This window comes from Salvelinus fontinalis, chromosome 21 (genome assembly GCF_029448725.1).
Source record: "Salvelinus fontinalis isolate EN_2023a chromosome 21, ASM2944872v1, whole genome shotgun sequence".
Lineage (NCBI taxonomy): Eukaryota > Metazoa > Chordata > Actinopteri > Salmoniformes > Salmonidae > Salvelinus > Salvelinus fontinalis.
The window spans coordinates 21,045,070-21,064,025 of NC_074685.1; the positions used below are offsets into that span (position 1 = coordinate 21,045,070).

Genomic DNA, 18,956 nt, shown 5'->3' on the forward strand with positions numbered 1-18,956 from the left:
TTTGTGCATTTACTAAATAACAACTCATAATATGCCTATTGGTTGCAGGCTATTTGACTTCAATTCCATGGGAGTACCGGAATGCATTTAACTATAGGTTAAGTGTTTCAATTGATTTGTTCATTAGATAACAGCTTCGAATATGTAGGCACCAACCTCCGGGTTGTAGGCCTAAGCTACATAAAGGTACGTGACAGTAGGCGGAGAATGGCACGGAAGCACCGAGGATGCTCGCACGTCACTGATTACCACAAGCCTTCAGACGAGCCAGAAACAATGAAGCCAGGTTGCAAAGTTACTTGTCTTTGTATTTTCATTTAAACACGGCGATAATATTCAAGGTAAGGACAAACATATTTTATAAGCGAAAGGACTGTGTTGTCTTCTTGTCACCAATTTCTTTTGCCAACTTGTCACCACCTGAAGATGTCAGTCATATTGTTGGTGCCGCCACCTGCCGACGTTTTGGGCGTCAATGGAATACGCTACCTTTTTTTTGTTTCATAAAACAGACTGTCAAGAAAATAGTTAAGTTCGCACTCAATCACTTCTCTTTTGCAGTTGTTGCTAAAGCCTATTCAAGCAGTCTTAGTAGGATTTTACTTGATCATTGTAACGCAAACTATTGATGATGACACAAGAAGCTGACTTGCTTATGCCGCGTTCAAAACAACTATGAACTCGGAAATCTCCGAATTTCGACTTCAGTTTGATTAAGACAACTTTGAACTGAAAAAACGAGCCCCGACTGGGAAAAGTCGGGAACTTGGCCCTCTTTCTAGAGCTCTGACCTGAAGATTACTGACGTAATGATTTCACCTCGTTTTCTTTGAGTTCCCAGTTGTCTTGAAAGCACCATTAGCCCTAACAACAGGAGGAAATACATCTGGTTTGTCACTTCCCCATAACCTGACAGAAGGAACTAACTACACGTTGTAGAAGACCGTAGGCTACCTACAATTGTTCATGCATCATTATGACAGCTATGAATATGATTAGCCTGTGATAAAATTATACACAATTCAGTAACCCGAGTTGTTGACCTGCATATGATATTATGTAATAACTGGCTCTGTGACTGCCTTTCAGCATTCAGGCATAAGATTTACAGTAAACCAGATATTTCTATGAACTTCTACTTGATTAGAATAGTCCCCATGGACAGCTCTTATTAGGATTGCTTTCAGAGATTTCTTTGTTCAAATTTGGCAGGGTTCCTCCATCTGGTTAATCTGCTCTCCTGCCACCTATCCTACAATTCTTCCAGTCCATTGTTTGCTTAGGTGATCTCGTGCCTTATTTGCGTCATTTTTTTCTCTGTTCTCGCCCTCTCCACACACCAAATACAAATATTAACTTTGGAAAATGTTTATTACATCCCCTCTCCGTCACTCATAAAGAGACATTGTCCCACAGGGCTGACTTGGTAGAGCATGGCGCTTGCAATGCCAGGGTTGTGGGTTTGATTCCCATGTGGGACCAGTACGAAAATGGAAAATGTGTGCACTCACTACTGTAAGTCGCTCTGGATAAGAGCATCTGCTGAATGTGTGTGTACCATATTTGACTATAGCATGGTCAACAAATCTTCAGCTCAGATAACAGAACCCTAGTACTAGCATTATACATCAACTCCTGAATGGCATTCAATCTAGTCTGACCAAGCACCACTTTCCTTTGCACCATTGTTTTTGATGGGGAGAGCCTTTCACGACTGGTCAACTCTTAACACTCAACTTATTCTAAGTAGAATAGCAATGACTGATCAAAAGTTGCATGTGTTTACTCATGTTATGCTGTACATAATGTAATCCAGAGACGGGGTCATGAAGAGCAATTTGAGGGCAAAATGGGACAACTACCACACTATAACTGTGATACCATAACCCCAACACTCAAACCCCAAATCTGACTATAGGTCCCACTGTAGTTCTGCATTGACATGATTTGGTTCTGACGCATAATTTTATACATTTAACAAGTTAACCAGTTTGAACTGAAACTCCATCATAATGAAATGTTACCAAACACCATTCACAGTATGTGAGTCCAGTACAGTGACAAACAAGCAGGGAACGTGAGCTATAATAAACCCATACCCACTAGGCAAAGACATCTATTCAACATTGGTTCAGTGTAATTTCATTGACATGATGTGGAAACAACATTGATTCAACCAGTGTGTGCCCGGTGGGTATGAAACAGTCTGCTTTAGCTCTGATCACAATGATTGTTTGAGAATGCAATCTCATCAGACCTCTCCAAAGAATAAAACACTTCGCACACAGTTTTGCACTTTGAAGCAGGTCCATTAGATGCATATTTGATGATGGGCCCCAGTCAACTTTATGAACACTGAGATGCTTGCCTGAGGCAGTCACTTATGTTAGCTCCTTGAGAATGTGAGTGGTTCATGGGTTGGTATGAAGCTAGCAGATGAATGGCATTCACATTGAATACATGATAAAGCAGCACAAGAGAATATTTTTGTCATTATTTTTCTCAACACAATGTGGGTGTAAAATAATTGCTTTCCAAGATTGAGAGCCATACGCACCTCGCTGGCTAGTGCTGTGTTGTGAGGAACTGTGGGGCAGAAAGGGTCTATAACTCTACTCTGCTGACTGGACCCCTCAACACAACCCTTGATCCCAATTAAGGAGGGTTGAAAAACCAGTGGAGGCTAAATCTCCCCCAGGGACATTCCAAGAAGTCTGAAATTCAAAGCTCTTTCAATTAGGCTACCTCTGCCCAAAGAACCAAAACAACAAGTAGCTCCAGAGGTAAAGTTGCTTAGTGAAGTGGACATGAGACCCATTGTTATATGGGCCTAATCATGATTTTAAGGTTCAAGTTGTCAACATATAGGCAGAGACTTTAAATCATGAATTTCAGACTTCTTGGAATGTCCCTGGGGGAGATTTAGCCTCCACTGGTTTTTCAATCCTCCTTAATTGGGATCAAGGGTTGTGTTGAGGGGTCCAGTCAGCAGAGTAGAGTTATAGACCCTTTCTGCCCCACAGTTCCTCACAGCACAGCACTACCCAGAGGTATGTATGTCTCTCTCTCTCTCTCTCATTCTAGACTACAAGATGCCATAGGTATTGGACACTAGCAGAAACTATGGAACATACGCAGAAGCCTTCGGAGTATACTGTGTGGTTGGGAATGGAAGATTGTTTGTTATGGAAGAAGCCTTTTTCAGAGCTGAATAATATTCTCACAGTGAAGCCTCCGATGGATTTAGTTCTGGTGTACTTCTTTCGACTATTGATGTTGGAGTTATTTCAAATTTTTGGTCACCTGAGTACGCTTGACTTTGTTTGTTTATATTTGCTCCAGTACAATGTATTTTCAGCAAGCTGATTGCAGAAACCTTCATTTTGTCGATGGTGATTAGAAGATAAACTTCATGGCGAGTGGGATAGTAGATACAGATGTTTGTCTGTTAGCTATGGTGGAATACGGTGCTCAGAATGTTCTGGACTTGACCATCTCCTCTAGGAAGTGTGTAACTGGGATATGGAGTAATTGCAAAATATTTGCTGGAGATGCAACCCTCATATCACATGATTTTATTGTGTCATGGAATAGGAACTCTTGTTTTCCGTTTTTATGCTTAACAAAAGAACCAGAATGATGGCCTAGAGTTTTTCCTAGCCACCTAGCCACTGTGCAATTGCCTCATTGCTTGCTCTTTAGAATTTTAGGCTGGATATCTGGAAAGCAATTTGTGACAACTTCTGAATAAAATAATTAGATTTTTATCATACATTTGATTGATGGTTAATAATGACATACCAGAACCATGATTATAATACATCTATTAGTACATAATGTTAGAGGGTGAAAAGGTGTATACTTTAACTTGCTTGTAAATTAATCTATATTCCTTCTATCCAAAAGATGGCAACAACAACCACTGAAAGTGGAGGAACCAGTGGGTCAAAAGATTACAAAAAGGTATGGAGTCTTTGGGCCCGATAGTTAATTTATACTGCATGGCACACGTGTACAAATCCTGTATAAAGTCCTTCTGAGAATGAACATGGTCCTATTGGTGAACTGAGCTCCAAGAAGGATAACAGCTATTCCTCTGAAATATTGGTCAATTCTTTGCCCTCACGAGACTAGAGATGGTGGAGTGTTATGTAACGGTGCTCAGTCTTTGTGCTTTCTGATGACATCAAATGTTATTTGTCACGTGCTTTGTAAACAGCGTGTAGACTAACAGTGAAATGCTTACTTCGGGCCCTTCCCAACAATGCATAGAGAATAATAAAGTTAATAACATGAGGAATAAATGCACAATGAGTAATGATAACTTTGGTATATACACAGGGTACCAGTACCAAGTCGATCTGCAGAGGTAGATATGTATAGTACATGGGTAGAGATAAAGTGGCTAGGAAACAGGATAGATAATAAGCAGCAGTGTATGTGACGAGTCAGAGTTGGCGCAATTGGGGGGGGGTCAATGCAGATAGTCCAGTCCAGGTAGCTATTTAGATAACTATTTAGCAATCTTATGGCTAGACGCTGTTCAGGGTCCTGTTGGATCCAGAGCAGCCGATGGCATGACTAGGTAGATCATCCACTGTGAGGCATGCTGACTGCCCTGCAGATTTTTTTTGACTTTCCATTGGTTCAGGATGAACTCGGGGGCCTTGTGGTTAGTGTCCACCCTGAGATTGGAAGTTGGGTTATAATGGGTAAGGTTCCAGATGAAACCATAACCATCATATATCTGATATGTCAGGACCACCTTCAGCTTTAACTGATTTGGCCTTTTCCATCCTATACCAATGTAGGTAGCCAAACACCTCTGTAGCGTGAGGCAGCTTGAAGTACAAGTACACCCCCTGGACAGGACGCTAATCTATCGCAGGGCCTTACCCCGACTCTATCTCCCTAACGCGGAGTGCCAAGCAGATACGCAACAGGTCCCATTTTTACAGTCTTTGGTATGACTCTGCCAGGGATCATACTTCCAATCACATGGCAGACACTAACCACAAGGCCACTGAGTTGGTTATCCTGAACTGATGGAACGGCAGAAACAATCTTCAGGGCAGTCAGCGTGCCTTGTGTGACTCAATGTAGTGGCTGATCTACCTAATCATGTTATCCGCTGCTCTAGAACCAACAGGACCCTGAACGGCTTCTAGCCATAAGACTGCTAAATACTTAACCAAATAGCTACCTGGACTATCTACATTGACTCCCCCTTCCATTGCACCAACTCTTTTGACTCATCACACACTCTGCTGCTACTGCTTATTATCTATCCTGGTTTATATGTACTGTATCTACCTCAATTACCTCTGCACATTGGACTTTTCACTGGTACCCTGTGAGAACATGTTTGTGTGGTCCCAGCCCACAGCGGCTGCCCTGAAAGGAGCCATCCAGCTGGGCATTGGGTACGCTGTGGGGAACCTGACATCCAAGCCTGACAGAGATGTACTCATGCAGGACTTCTACATGGTGGAGAGTGTCTTCCTACCCAGGTACAGCACTGGCATCACTCAGCAGGGTTCTAAACATCACTAGTTAGTGACACTAATACAGCACACACCCTGTAAAAGAAGCATATCTAAACCACATTGGTCAAATTTTCCCATTGACACAAAGTCCCTTTCACTACAAGTGTTAACTACAACATTTAGCGTGACCCTCTAAGCGTCACTGAAAGATGCACGTCTGTTGTGGCATCTGTTAGGCACTGCGTATCACCCAACTGATGCTTAGTGTACACTTCAATAGCTTCCTTGCATCACTGTCAATATTCTCTATTGCAAATATACAGATTTTCAGTCCTAAGTGAGTGTTTGTATATAGGTGTTGATGTACTAACACTAATCTGTTTGTGTCGTCAGTGAGGGGAGCAACATGACACCAGCGCACCACTTCCCAGACTTCCGTCTCAAAACCTACGCCCCTCTCGCCTTCCGCTACTTCCGAGAGCTCTTTGGCATCAAAGCAGATGACTACCTGGTTAGTGTGGAAAGCCCTTCACAGAAAACACTCCTACATGCCATGTTCTTCACTGATAATGCAGCATACAATCATGTAGCAATTCACCCCGTTAGTTGTCCATGATGTATCAATAAGAGCACAATTTTGTTTTGTTCGTTTGATACTTCCTTGTTGCGTTCCTGTCTATATGAATGCGTGCTAATAGCTCATCCTGTATGAATTCCAGTACTCCATCTGTAACGAACCTCTGATTGAGCTGTCCAACCCCGGGGCCAGCAGTTCCTGGTTCTACCTGACCAGTGACGATGAGTTCATCATTAAGACTGTGCAGCATAAGGAGGCTGAATTCCTGCAGAAACTCCTTCCTGGTTACTACATGGTGAGCCTCTCCCTTTACACAAACACTATTCCTGGCACCATAAATGGGGCAATTCTTATCATCTCTAGTACTTTCAGAAAATTCCAATTCATAGATTGTAAAGTATTATTTAAAGAGACATTCAGAACATCTTTTTTAAACCTCCCTCTTTGGGCAATTTGTAGTTGATGCATGCATAATATGAGAATTACTGTCTTACTTCAATCCCTAGTTTGAAAGCAACTGTTTTCTGGAAGTTGTGTGACGCTATTTTGAGTACTGCAAGCTTGGCGCACATGGGCCAGCCCCTTAGCAATTCGATTTCCAGCCAATGAGCTTCAGCCCCTCGCCATTTGAGTGACAGCTAGCAAGATGCACATCGAGGAGTCGCACAGTGAAAGGAGATTGGCTCAGGCCTGCTGAGTGTTATCCAATGAGGTTGCAGTGCAGGCTCAACGGCTTAGTGACACAGCAAATAGAAAGAGCAGTGACGTACTGCACATACAGTGCCTTCGGAAAGTATTCAGACCCCTTTTCCACATTTTGTTACGTTACAGCCTTATTCTAAAATGTATTAAATAGATTTTCTCATGAATCTACACAATACCCCATAATGACAAAGCAAAAACAGGTTTAGAATTTTGCTAATTTATTAAAATAAACAGATCACATTTACATAAGTATTCAGACCCTTTACTCAGTACTTTGAAACATCTTTGGCAGTGATTACATCCTCGAGTCTTCTTGGGTATGACGCTACAAGTTTGGCACACCCGTATTTGGGGAGTTTCTCCCTTCTCTGTAGATCCTCTCAATCTCTGCCAGGTTGGATGGGGAGCGTTGCTGCACAGCTATTTTCAGGTCTCTCCAGAGATGTTCGATCGGTTTTGAGACTTGTTCCGAAGCCAATCCTGTGTTTTGTCTGTGTACTTAGGGACGTTGACAGGTGAACCGTCACCCCATTCTGAGCGCTCTGGAGCAGGTTTTCAACAAGGATCTCTAGTTTGCTCTGTTCATCTTTGCCTCAATCCTGACTAGTCTCCCAGTCTGTGCCGCTGAAAGATGCTTGGCATTCAGGCCACAAAGTTCAATCTTGGTTACATCAGACCAGAGAATCTTGCTTCTCATGGTCTGAGATTCCACAGGTGCCTTTTGACAAACTCCAAACGGACTGACTCCTCTGCCTATTATTGAGGAGTGGCTTCCGTCTGGCCACTCTACCAGAATGGCCTGATTGGTGGAGTGCTGCAGAGATGGTTGTCCTTCTGGTTCTCCCATCTCCACAGAGGAACTCTGTCAGCGTGACCATCGGGATCTTGGTCACCTCCCTGACCGAGACCCTTCTCCCCCGATTGCGCGGTTTGGCCGGCAGCCAGCTCTAGGAAGAGTCTTGGTGGTTCCAAACGTCTTCCATTGAAGAGTGATTAAGTAGGCTGTGTTCTTGGGGACATACAATGCTGCATACATTTTTTGGGTACCCTTCCCCAGATCTATGCCTCAACACAATCCTGTCTGAGCTCTAAGGACAATTCCTTTGACCTCATGGCTTGGTTTTTGCTCAGACATGCACTGCCAACTGTGGGACCTTATATAGACAGGTGTGTGTGCCTTTCCAAATCATGTCCAATCAATTGAATTTATCACAGGTGGACTCCAAGTTGTAGAAACTTCTCAAGGATGATCAATGGAAACAGGATTCACCTGAGCTCAATTTGCGGTCTCATAGCAAAGGGTCTGAATACTTACGTAAATTGGTACATATGCAAAAAAATTTTTTTCGCTCTGTCATTATAGGGTATTGTGTGTAGATTGCTGATGTTTTTTTATTTAATCCATTTTAGAATAAGGCTGAAACAAAATGTGGGAAAAGTAGGGCTGAATACTTTCTGAAGGCACTGTATATGACGTAGTCCGCAATTTTCGGAGACCCGTTTTGGCTCGTGAGTGCTACTTTCAGAACTACTTGCTAAAGATTATGCAAATCTTCCAGAAAGTATTTTATTTAGGTGTTAGTTACACACTTGATCATATTCTCAAATATGAACATTTATCTGTTTTTTTCTCTGTCAGAATCTGAATCAGAACCCGAGGACACTGCTACCTAAGTTCTACGGCCTTTACTGCATCCAGTGTGCCGGGGTCAACATCCGTCTGGTGGTGATGAACAACGTGTTGCCCAGGGCCCTTAAGATGCACTACAAATACGACCTGAAAGGCTCCACCTACAAACGACACGCCTCGCGCAAGGAGCGCGCCAAGTCCTCGCCCACTTTCAAAGACCTGGACTTCCAGGAGATGCTCGAGGGCCTGCACTTTGATGGCGACACGTACAGTGCCTTGATGAAGACTCTGCAGAGGGATTGCAGGGTGAGGCCACTCGCAGTAGATTCGCTTACATATTGGTATTGCATATTCAAAACAGGAAGGCTAGTCAAATTGGTGTGACAGAAAAATAGTAGTTCCTTCAGTAGCATTTGGTTGGCTATATCGCTGACGTCACTGAACTTTGAACCCCCATTGTCGATTTAATATTATGACGGGCCTCTCCTCCATCACCTTAAGCTATTCTGAATGACCTCATTAGTACTGTATGTTTGATTACTGGGAAAGCACAGTAGACCCCTCAACAGGGATTACTTTCAAGAACAGCCCAGAGCAGAACACCTGACTCATTACAAGGCTTAAGAACTGGACTGCGGCAGAATAACAGTCACCCAACACAATGTGGTATGTAGGCAGCAACACGGAATAAGCCTCCAGTAAATGTGTTCGGTAACGCAGGCACTGAAAAGGCCTTTGTTGAGAGGAGTTACAGCTTCACATCAGTGTTTGGTCAGAAGACTGGAGGTTTGAGTATGTTTGGTTTGATAATCCAGCTCTTGCTTTTACAGCTTTCTGCATGGGGGGTTTTTCGAAGGTCACGTGGAGATTCCAATTAAGAGGATTGTTTATTAAGTGGGAACAAAATGTGGTCATGTTTGTGCTTTGTTCACATGTAGGACCAGGAGTCCTTGACCAGAAGCATGTGTACGGCATGTGTTGTGGCCCTTTTATGTTCCTGACATATTCATGTGTGTGGATTGTGTGGTTATGTCTCGGTTAGGTCCTGGAGAGCTTTAAGATCATGGACTATAGTCTCCTGCTAGGGGTGCATGTTCTGGACAAGAGTCTGGAAAGGGGGGCCAGGGGGGACAGTAAGCGCCTCAACGGCCAGAGGGTCCTCTACTCCACTGCCCTGGAGTCCATCCAAGGGGAAGGGGATGGCAAGGTTGCAGAGCCAGTGGCAAACGATAACACGTGAGCAAACATTTACCTTAAAGCCATTTAACCAATGACATATCACTGAATACACAATGAGTCATTGTGAACATTAGTACATTGTATTATTCACACCACGATTCAGTCATACACTGCATAACATAAATGTGTTTTTGATATATTATCAGAATGGGTGGAATTCCAGCAAAACACAAAGATGAGAAGCTGCTGATCTTCTTGGGGATCATTGATATCCTACAGTCCTACAGGTAAGAGCATTTCGTGGAACAACTGGCACTGCCATCAAGAAAAACATATCTATGTAACATCTGAGCTTCTTTTCAAGGTTAATTAAGAAGATGGAGCACTCCTGGAAGGCCCTTGTACACGATGGGGTAGGTTAGTGTGCATGTGTGCGTGCTTGTGTTCATATTCCATTTGTCATAGTGGCCTGACACCTGTTTGTGTTTCAGGACACAGTGTCAGTTCACAGGCCCGGTTTCTATGCAGACAGATTTCTTAATTTCATGGGTGGCACTGTATTCAAAAAGATCCATCGTAAGTGACTGACTCACACACTCAACTGGTTGCCTCATGTCCTTTATATTATATTTTCCCATTCATTTGCTTAGTCATTTCACTAATGCTCTCTTTCCCTCAGCCCTAAGAGGAGCATCCTCCAAGAGGAAGAGGAGCTCCATCCATGCGATGAGGTCAGCCTCCCAAGAGGTGCTGTCCCCCCAAAAGGAGAAGGATGAGAGGAAGGCCCAAAGCATGGAGTGCCTGGACAGACCATGTAGTCACCCTTTATAAACTACACAACCCACAATATATTGGGCCTGTACACAACACATTTCTCACAATATGCAATCTCTGCTTTATCCTTTCTTTATGCTTTTTTTCTGTTTTCAACAGTAATAAGTTCCTCCAATCACCCTGACCTAGTCACGCTCCCTAAAAGTTTAAAGCAGGCTGTTTCCTTCTCCTCCTCTGCTCTTCAGACTATCAAGAAAGACCTTGAGGAGCACCTGGAGAATAGGTACAGTGTCAACTGTTCATACAATGTTTACACCTTCAGCACCCTGATTGTACACTGCCCCACTTTATATACACCTCATCCCTTCCTTAACCACCTTAGCACCCATATACAGTACCTTTTCAAGGATCAACTGTTTGTTCTGTAAGACAGTGGAGTTATTGTTTCTCTTTCCACTGTCTCCCCAGTGCCTCTTGTACGACTGTGGCCCTGGATGACACTGTCCCCTTTCTCCCTACCCAGGGCAGCCCAGACTCTGTACATGATGTCTACTTGGTGGGTGTACAAGATACAATATATTTAGTTAGAAGTCAGATAAATTGCTTAATAGAATATATATTTTTCCATTCTCTATAACATCACCGCATGTTTTATCTCTGATCTCATAAATATTCCATGCCCTTTGTGAAGTCACTCATGGGCCCAGTCGGTATTAGAACATCGTGACCCTGCTCATCTGTGGGGAAAATGACCTGTGGTTACCTAGGTTATCGCATTGGCTTAAGGCAAAAACACAATTTTCTTGTCTGCTTGTTTTAGTCAATTACAAAACTACATTTTAAGAAAAGTACAACACGTCTAAAGATTACTTTTCAACATTTTGCCAGCTCCATGGCATTATCACTACTTAGAGAAATGTAATATTGTAAGGCTTCCCTCATGCCCCTTTTCATGACGATGCTAGCAGCCACTTGAGTGAGTGTTAGTTTACAACCGACCGGAACATTAAGCTAGCCAAGACCAACAGACTATACAGATACAGGTAGTGAGTGGAGCATTGCGAACCATAGGTCGGGGTTTTTGATTTGGCTACATGTACATTGAACAACTTTGCGGCATGCTTCGTCAAGCTCTTCCCAAAAATCTAATCTCTGACGCAAGCTAAATTACATGCTGTTTGATTAGCTATCTGAAAATATGATCAATTGATGTTTACTGATCATGAAAAGCATGCAGTGACTTGCTGTTTAACTCAGATAGAGATAAATCTGCTCAATTGGAATAACAGATGTGTAGTTCAATAGGTAGCTAAAACCAAATAAGTTAAACGGCACATGGTTGTCAATGGTTTTAGCGAAGCTGGGGGTCTCCTTGCCCGCCAGCAGCCAAATTGAAAGCTCTGCACCGTATTGTGATGTTTATTGATAACCTATTTCCTGTACATTTATTTTTTTAGTTTGTCATCACCATCACTTTAGTTCTTCTCTGACCAATCCTGTGTGAAATCACTACCAAACAAATAATCAATGAAGTCATGTGTGCTCCTCTGTTACATCACTGATACTCAACCTCTGCGTTCTAGTGAAGACTGGTGGCAGAAGATGACAAGTCCCATCCAACAGCACCACAAAATAGACGATGACCTCTACACATCAACTGCACAGCAAATGCTATCTTGACAGCACTCCTCTACAAACTATTTTGACGTTTAATGTCGTGACCTGCACTATGAAGCTGCTTTCTCCTGCTACAGTACACTTTGCTGCTACTGTAACATCAGAGACAGCCCTAAGGTTTTCAGATGGAGAAGACTAAGGCTGTTACAAAGGCAGTCCAATTCTGATATTTTTTTCACTAATTGGTCTTTTGACCAATCAGGTCAGCTCTGAACAATATCTGATGTGAATAGATCTTGATGTGATTGATCGAAAGACTTAGTTGAAAAAATATCAGAATTGGGCTTTGTGTAAACACAGCCCTTGTGGAGCATGTCAAATCACTTGATCTAGCAGAGCTCGATTTGTATGCACATCCATGTGATTGATTCTTTTAATATTGACATCGCTAATAATATAGTTCAAATCTCTGAGGCTGGATCCCTGAAATATAAAATCCATCAAATGTTTTTATTTGAAGCATACTAACAAAAGTATATACATGCACAAATAGACACTTTTTTTGCAGAAATTAAGATAAATAATCTAAAATAGGACCAGAAAATACTGCATTGGGCAAATGCTTTATTTACATGACATACCTCTGAATCCTCAGAAATCAAGTCACTTCACAATCAGTGCAGCAGACCTTGGACACCAGGGGACACAAAGAGGACTTACAGGAGTTGCCAATCAATGTTCAATGACTTGATTTGGTCAAGATTTTAAAACAATGCCATGGTGAAGGAAATACCATCCAAGGCTTATGTCATGTAGCTAAAGATTTGTGAATATGCCATATCAATTGTGTTCCTTTCATGATCACACATTTCATTATGTATTTCATGTAGCTGTTGTCCTATTAATGATCAGTCATGATTATACATTTTCTTTGAAATTATGTATTTAAGATAATTAAGTGTACAGTTGGCCTAATGTATATTGTAATAAATGTTATATTTATAGAAAATACTAATTGGCTGAGTTTATACAGGAAGCCTAATTTTGTTTCTGATGCTAAATTATTGGCGCAAGATCTAATCCGATTGATCAAAAGACCAGTTATTGGGCAAAAACATCTGAATTGGACTGCCTGTCTGGATGTAGCCAAAATAAAATCAGAATATATGCAATAGCATTATGTTTTCATCTCTAAATTCTTCAGCCCTAAGAGGGCAGCATAATCATTTCCATAAATGATCAGTAGGTGGCATAATGTGAATAGAATTACTAATCTTTCTTTCATCTTCCAGCATTGTTATGAATAGATGCAAATGCTATCAAAACTCCATATAGAAGAGGCTTTTTCAGTAAAAACTGAACATAAAGTAACTGAGTTTTTAAAAGACAACTGCTTCTGCAGTAAGTTGATCAACTGTTTACAGCCTCAATCCGATTACTTATTTGAAATAATCATAAATATTTGATTGGAAAAATGTTGGTGGAAGTCAATTGAGTGTTGTGCAATATAACCCATAGGGTAGTATTTTCCAAATGGTGAGTGAGCTGGGCCACGGTGGTCAGGACCCCTAGTGATTCACAGCCAAGTCCTCCTGGGTCACGGCTTAAGACTGGGCTGTAGTGGCTTAACTTTGTTTTGATTATCTGGAGATGTACAGACTGTGCCTTTTAAAAAGCTTGGAAAATTCCAGAAAATTGTCATGGTTTTAGAAGCTTCCGATAGGCTAATTGACATAATTTGAGTCAATTGAATGTGTACCTGTGGATGTATTTCAAGGCCTACCTTCAAACTCAGTGCCTCTTTGCTTGACATCATGGGAAAATCAAAAGAAGTCAGCCAAGACCTCAGAAAAAAATTGTAGACCTCCACAAGTCTGGTTCATCCTTGGGAGCAATTTCTAAACGCCTGAAGGTACCACGTTCATCTGTACAAACAATAGTACTCAAGTATAAACACCATGGGATCACGCAGCCGTCATACCGCTCAGGAAGGAGACGTGTTCTATCTCCTAGAGATGAACGTACATTTGTGCGAAAAGTTCAAATCAATCCCAGAACAACAGCAAAGGACCTTGTGAAGATGCTGGAGGAAACAGGTACAAAAGTATCTATATCCACAGTAAAACGAGTCCTATATCGACATAACCTGAAAGGCCGCTCGGCAAGGAAGAAGCCACTGCTCCAAAACCGCCATAAAAAAGCCAGACTACGGTTTGCAACTGCACATGGGGACAAAGATCGTACTTTTTGGAGAAATGTCCTCTGTTCTGATGGAACAAAATAACTGTTTGGCCATAATGACCATTATGTTTGAAGGAAAAAGGGGAGGCTTACATGCTGAAGAACACCATCCCAACCATGAAGCATGGGGGTGGCAGCATCATGTGTTGTGGGGGTGCTTAGCTGCAGGAGGGACTGGTGTGCTTCACAAAATAGATGGAATCATTAGGGAGGAAAATTATGTGGATATATTGAACCAATATCTCAAGACATAAGTCAGGAAGTTAAAGCTTGGTCGCAAATGGGTCTTCCAAATGGACAATGACCCCAAGCATACTTCCAAAGTTGTGGCGAAATGGCTCAAGGATAACAAAGTCAAGGTATTGGAGTGGCCATCACAAAGCGCTGACCTCAATCCTATAGAAATTTGTGGGCAGAACTGAAAAAGTGTGTGCGAGCAAGGAGGCCTACAGCCCTGACTCAGTTACACCAGCTCTGTCAGGAGGAATGAGCCAAAATGCACCCAACTTATTGTGGGAAGCTTGTGGAAGGCTACCCAAAACGTTTGACCCAAGTTAAACAATTTAAAGGCAATGCTACCAAATACTAATTGAGTGTATGTAAACTTCTGACCCACTGGGAATGTGATGAAAGAAATAAAAGCAGAAATAAATAATTCTCTCTACTATTATTCTGACATTTCACATTCTTAAAATAAAGTGGTGATCCTAACTGACCTAAGACAGGGAATTTTAACTAGGATTAAATGTCAGAAATTGTGAAAAACTGAGTTTAAATGTATTTGGCTAAGGTATGTAAACTTCCGACTTCGACTGTATGTGTTGTGATAATTGCGTTGTTTGCTCTATAATGTTAGTTCATATGCCTTGTCACTGTGATATATATATATATATATACAGTGGTGAGAACAAGTATTTGATACACTGCCGATTTGGCAGGTTTCCTACTTACAAAGCATGTAGAGGTCTGTAATTTTTATCATAGGTACACTTCAGAGATGGAAACTAAAGAAGAAAAAAAAATCCAGAAAATCACATTGTATGATTATAAGTTATTCAATTGCATTTTATTGCATGACATAAGTATTTGATCACCTACCAACCAGTAAGAATTCCGGCTCTCACAGACCTGTTAGTTTTTCTTTAAGAATCCCTCCTGTTCTCCACTCATTACCTGTATTAACTGCACCTGTTTGAACTCGTTACCTGTATAAAAGACACCTGTCCACACACTCAATCAAACAGACTCCAACCTCACCACAATGGCCAAGACCAGAGAGCTGTGTAAGGACATCAGGGATAAAATTGTAGACCTGCACAAGGCTGGGATGGGCTACAGGACAATAGGCAAGCAGCTTGGTGAGAAGGCAACAACTGTTGGCGCAATTATTAGAAAATGGAAGAAGTTCAAGATGACGGTCAATCACCCTCGGTCTGGGGCTCCAAGCAAGATCTCACCTCGTGGGGCATCAATGATCATGAGGAAGGTGAGGGATCAGCCCAGAACTACACGGCAGGACCTGGTCAATGACCTGAAGAGAGCTGGGACCACAGTCTCAAAGAAAACCATTAGTAACACACTATGCCGTCATGGATTAAAATCCTGCAGCGCACGCAAGGTCCCCCTGCTCAAGCCAGCGCATGTCCAGGCCCGTTTGAAGTTTGCCAATGACCATCTGGATGATCCAGAGGAGGAATGGGAGAAGGTCATGTGGTCTGATGAGACAAAAATAGAGCTTTTTGGTCTAAACTCCACTCGCCGTGTTTGGAGGAAGAAGAAGGATGAGTACAACCCCAAGAACACCATCCCAACCGTGAAGCATGGAGGTGGAAACATCATTCTTTGGGGATGCTTTTCTGCAAAGGGGACAGGACGACTGCACCGTATTGAGGGGAGGATGGATGGGGCCATGTATCGCGAGATCTTGGCCAACAACCTCCTTCCCTCAGTAAGAGCATTGAAGATGGGTCGTGGCTGGGTCTTCCAGCATGACAACGACCCGAAACACACAGCCAGGGCAACTAAGGAGTGGCTCCGTAAGAAGCATCTCAAGGTCCTGGAGTCGCCTAGCCAGTCTCCAGACCTGAACCCAATAGAAAATCTTTGGAGGAAGCTGAAAGTCTGTATTGCCCAGCGACAGCCCCAAAACCTGAAGGATCTGGAGAAGGTCTGTATGGAGGAGTGGGTCAAAATCCCTGCTGCAGTGTGTGCAAAGCTGGTCAAGAACTACAGGAAACGTATGATCTCTGAAATTGCAAACAATGGTTTCTGTACCAAATATTAAGTTCTGCTTTTCTGATGTATCAAATACTTATGTCATGCAATAAAATGCAAATGAATTACTTAAAAATCATACAATGTGATTTTCGGAAGACGGAATCTAAAACAAAAATCCAGAAAAATCACATTGTATGATTCTTAAGTAATTCATTTGCATTTTATTGCATGACATAAGTCCAAATGTTTCTTAATTGCAACAGGCTTTGTAGACTCCACCGGACAATGTTGCTCTGCAGTTTTGTGACGCATATATGCATGCCTAAGGTCGAGACAATAAGATGGTGTCAGAATAAATTCAACCACACCTTTGTTTCATCACAAAACTGCAGAGCAACATTGTCCGGTGGAGTCTACAAAGCATGTTGCAATTAAGAAACAGTTACATGACCTACAGCATGGTAAATCAAGTTAATCACTACAACATACACTGCTCAAAAAAATAAAGGGAACACTTAAACAACACAATGTAACTCCAAGTCAATCATACTTCTGTGAAATCAAACTGTCCACTTAGGAAGCAACACTGATTGACAATAAATTTCACATGCTGTTGTGCAAATGGAATAGACAAAAGGTGGAAATTATAGCAAGACACCCAATAAAGGAGTGATTCTGCAGGTGGTGACCACAGACCACTTCTCAGTTCCTATGCTTCCTGGCTGATGTTTTGGTCCCTTTTGAATGCTGGCGGTGCTTTCACTCTAGTGGTAGCATGAGACGGAGTCTACAACCCACACAAGTGGCTCAGGTAGTGCAGCTCATCCAGGATGGCACATCAATGCGAGCTGTGGCAAGAAGGTTTGCTGTGTCTGTCAGCGTAGTGTCCAGAGCATGGAGGCGCTACCAGGAGACAGGCCAGTACATCAGGAGATGTGGAGGAGGCCGTAGGAGGGCAACAACCCAGCAGCAGGACCGCTACCTCCGCCTTTGTGCAAGGAGGAGCACTGCCAGAGCCCTGCAAAATGACCTCCAGCAGGCCACAAATGTGCATCACAAGTCCAAATCCCCATCTCCACCCATGGCTAATTTAGGAAAGGGCTCATTTTAGCTAGGTAGCTAGCCACTGGATGATAACAACACAACTAGATGCAACAATTCAAATGTTTTTCCGTCTGTGTGAAGCCAAATCAAAACTTTTTACACTTTTCACAGTTGATCACTCAGTTTAGCTCAACACTGATTGGCTATTATTGTATAATTATTTTTTATCAAGGCAGGCCAAATGCTCGCTGGCCTCCCTTACATTCAATGCTACGGGCGGCAACAATATAATTCTATTTTTGTCCAGACAGCATCAAATAGATGGGCTACACATACTGGAGACAGAGGGGTGCTGTTTTGTTCACATGGATGCTTTCTCCGGTGAGATACATTCAGCCTCTTGCTAAAAGAGGCTAAATTTGATATTTCTTTCCTGGTAAATTGTTTGAGGAAGCCTGGCTTCTCTTAGCATCCTTGAATACACACCATTGTAGTACAGTATATTGAGATGTGTGATTTACAAAAGTCAGAATGACACCCTTAACAAGATGACAATTTAACAGGTAAAGAGGTATGCTTAGATAACATATGCAGAAAATTTTTTTTGTACATAGAATTACAGTAGGCACAATGATTATGGCTCTAGATTGCAGGAAAAAGCTGTTTCATCCTTACATACTTTGTGCCCCCTCTAAAATAATGGGTGCATTACAACCATGCATGCATGATTTTCATATGCAAAAAAGCAAAAGTTGACATCTTGGGAACATAGCGTGCTGTATGCATTGTTTCAACTTACCTGTGCATTACTTGATTCTCTACAACCCAAGTCAATGACTCGAGTAACAAAATAATAGTACAAGTCCTAACACATCCAGCCCAGGATGTGATTCAATTGAAGCCCTTATAACAATTGTCATGCTCATTTAGCACACTTAACTGTGTGCTATTTAAGCCATACATAGGCCTTCTGTCTGATAGACATTGGATATGCCACAGGGTCCTCCTCTTACATGACAAGTCAAACCAACTAGGCATGTATTCAAATTGTAGCCTATTGATAAAAGGTAGGGGTTGGAGTGTGCTCATGGTTAAGTAAAGTTGGTTGTGGAGGATGTTTCCTTTTATGTTCCACTTCCCAGGTATGATTCATACAGTTTTAGTGTGGATTACTTTTAATTCAAAGGAGTGAGTAGTAGAGATGAGCGATTAGGCTTAATCCCACCTCACAAATATTTATGAGCTGACATTCAGTTTCTGTACAATTCACTGGAGAGTGGACATCAAACGGAAAGTGGGCCGTCAGTAAACATTTGTGGTGTGACTCATGCCCTTGGTCGAAACTAGGGTGTAATCATTACTCCAAACACAAAAACAAGCGTTTATATTGGTCATGTTCAGCAAACAGGGCGGGACCTACTTGAATCTGTCAAATAGAAATGCTAGTTGTCGTTGCAAAACAGAACGTTTTGCAACTGTTTGGTGT

General features: G+C 42.1%; 1 protein-coding gene across 1 annotated transcript; it reads left to right on the top strand.

The window, feature by feature from the left end:
* Positions 1-217: 217 nt before the first annotated feature.
* LOC129818415 (phosphatidylinositol 4-phosphate 5-kinase type-1 beta-like) lies at positions 218-13,125 on the top strand. The gene is made up of 14 exons (XM_055874263.1): positions 218-341; positions 3,907-3,963; positions 5,380-5,510; positions 5,880-5,997; positions 6,206-6,358; positions 8,408-8,704; positions 9,441-9,634; positions 9,784-9,864; positions 9,942-9,990; positions 10,069-10,153; positions 10,257-10,391; positions 10,511-10,634; positions 10,820-10,907; positions 11,940-13,125. Exons 2-14 carry the CDS (start codon positions 3,907-3,909, stop codon positions 11,955-11,957), a joined length of 1,530 nt encoding a protein of 509 aa, XP_055730238.1. The 5' UTR covers positions 218-341; the 3' UTR covers positions 11,958-13,125.
* The last annotated feature ends 5,831 nt before the right edge of the window (positions 13,126-18,956 follow it).